The following is a 2,079-nucleotide window of genomic DNA, read 5'->3' on the forward strand; positions in this document are numbered from 1 at the left end:
TGAGCTAGGATGACGCCACGGCACTCACTCAAGCCCGGGCAAAAGAGTGAGACTCTGTCTCAAAAAAAAAAAAAAAAAAAACCACACAGGTTCCACCCCACATGTATTCAATTAAGATGGAGGCCCTTAGGAATGTATTTTAGCTATCATTCCCAGGTGACTCATTTCTTCATGATTTGAATCCACTGGTTTGAAGAGTATTTGACTGAACGGCAACAAAAATAGTCTACAGAAAATTAGGATTTCTGATACAATTCAAGACTGCAATACCACTGTCTCTAAGGACCCACTACTTAAACATCAAGCAACCAGAGGCGCATGAGTTAGAAAACTGAGTCGTGCATCATAAAAACCTTTACATATCCCCACCTTCTCTAAAAAAATGCTCCATTCCATTTCCACTCCAAAGGCCCCTTCAATCTTAAAGTAAACTTACCCAGCCTCTTTGTTTGACTAGCCAGTCTCGTTTTGTCCTTACAATAACGTCTGTGATACTTTCTGCTAATGGTTCGATGCAGCTTTCTTGATTTATGCTCTTCAGGTGTTTGGCCACGCAGGCACCAAAAGAAATTAGAGTCGTAATCCTGCCCCAGTTTATTACGCTGTCATTCAAAACATAGGCCATCACTTGAGACAAAGATTTGACATCGTCTTCGTTTTTGATGTCCAGTTTCCGAAGCATGCCTGAGGATGAAAAGTATGCAGGTCCTCATTGCCTACTTTGCCTAAACCAGCGCACAATTTGCCGGCCCACCCACGGTGGAGGGGACGGGGAATCGCTATTTGGGCTCTATAGAACTCAGGCTGACCCCACTAGAAAATTGATATCCCACCCTTTCTAGTCTTTTAACAGACCTGCATTTCCAAAAGACTTAAGATGGACAGAAACACTGACTCATGGCCAGAATATTTTGTTTTCAGAAACATGAGGAGCCTGTTTGAACACTGACTCGTTTTGGTTTCCACCCATCCTCGGTGGATGAGTCCAGGGAGAGATGGAAAAAAGCACAGCCTAGGCAACCATTAACCCCCTTACCTTGGAAGGCCATCTCGTGGTTGCGCTGCACACTCTCCCCTGCACATCGTAAGGTCTCTAGCGCCTTCCTGCTGGCGGCCCCAAACCTGACCATTGGCTTTGCATCCTTGGCGCTGGTTGCCTGCTCCCAAAAGTACTGAGAGATAATCTCCAGCGACTGCCAGTACAAGAGGTCCTCCTCCGCCTCTGCTGGGGGTGGCATTGAGGGTAGTGACCCGTCCGTGCTGGGGCTATTACTGGCCTCCCCAGCCAACTCCGGCAAGGGCGGGGTAGCCGGCCGCTTCCCGAGCCTCTCGTACTCGTGCAGCTCTTCTTCTTCGGGCAACACGACGGCATCGGCAGCAGGAGCGTCCATCTCCTCAGGAGACAACGCGGCGACTGGGCACGAAGAGCAGCAGCCTTGTGGGGGTCGCGGTGAAGTTGGGGACCCCGGCACCAATGGGCAGCAGCCGCACGACCCCTCGCCGGTCTTCCGCCAATCACCGCGCTGGCTTCCCCTCCCCCTACCTCTCCCGGGGCCCGTGGCCTCCTTTGCGGCAGCCCGAAGGCGCCCTGGGGGGAGGGGCTGGCGCCGCTGCGGGCCTGAATCCGGGCCACCCACAGTAGAGGATGAGTCCGATTAAGGAGTTTCTTTTGAGGCCAAACATCAGAAGCTGCAGTCACTGATGCCTGAGTGAGAGAAATGGGGGAGGCCCTGACTTCTTACTTCAAGGACGTGGAAGTAAGGACTGCTTAACCATTTTTTAATGAATAGGAGGTAATTCAGATTAATGGCTTTCTTTTCTAGTAAGAAATATCTAAAAATTATAATGGACTTAAACTGATACTAAAATTCTATAGAAAGGAATGGAAAGGAAATCAACTGTGAAATGTGCCTAAATCATATGGAATAAAAATTTCCCCCCCAAAAATCTAATTCTACTTTTATTTAAATAATTCACAGTTTAAATTCTGCTTTTTCTCCCTTCCCTTTCCTTTTTTTTTTTTTTTTTTGGTTTTAGATTTATAAATAAGAGGCTTTCATCACAGAAGATTGCAAAAGT

General features: G+C 47.8%; 1 protein-coding gene across 1 annotated transcript; it reads right to left on the reverse strand.

The window, feature by feature from the left end:
- Positions 1-436: 436 nt before the first annotated feature.
- On the reverse strand, positions 437-1,406 carry LOC105822480 (induced myeloid leukemia cell differentiation protein Mcl-1-like; the record flags this gene model as incomplete). Its single annotated transcript, XM_012659464.1, has 2 exons — positions 1,037-1,406; positions 437-684 (listed from the first exon to the last, which is right to left on the reverse strand). Coding segments are annotated over exons 1-2 (603 nt in total), but the record flags the coding sequence as incomplete, so codon positions are not given.
- Between the last annotated feature and the right edge of the window lie 673 nt (positions 1,407-2,079).

Source organism: Propithecus coquereli, unplaced genomic scaffold, assembly GCF_000956105.1.
Source record: "Propithecus coquereli isolate 6110/MARCELLA unplaced genomic scaffold, Pcoq_1.0 Scaffold6125, whole genome shotgun sequence".
NCBI lineage: Eukaryota > Metazoa > Chordata > Mammalia > Primates > Indriidae > Propithecus > Propithecus coquereli.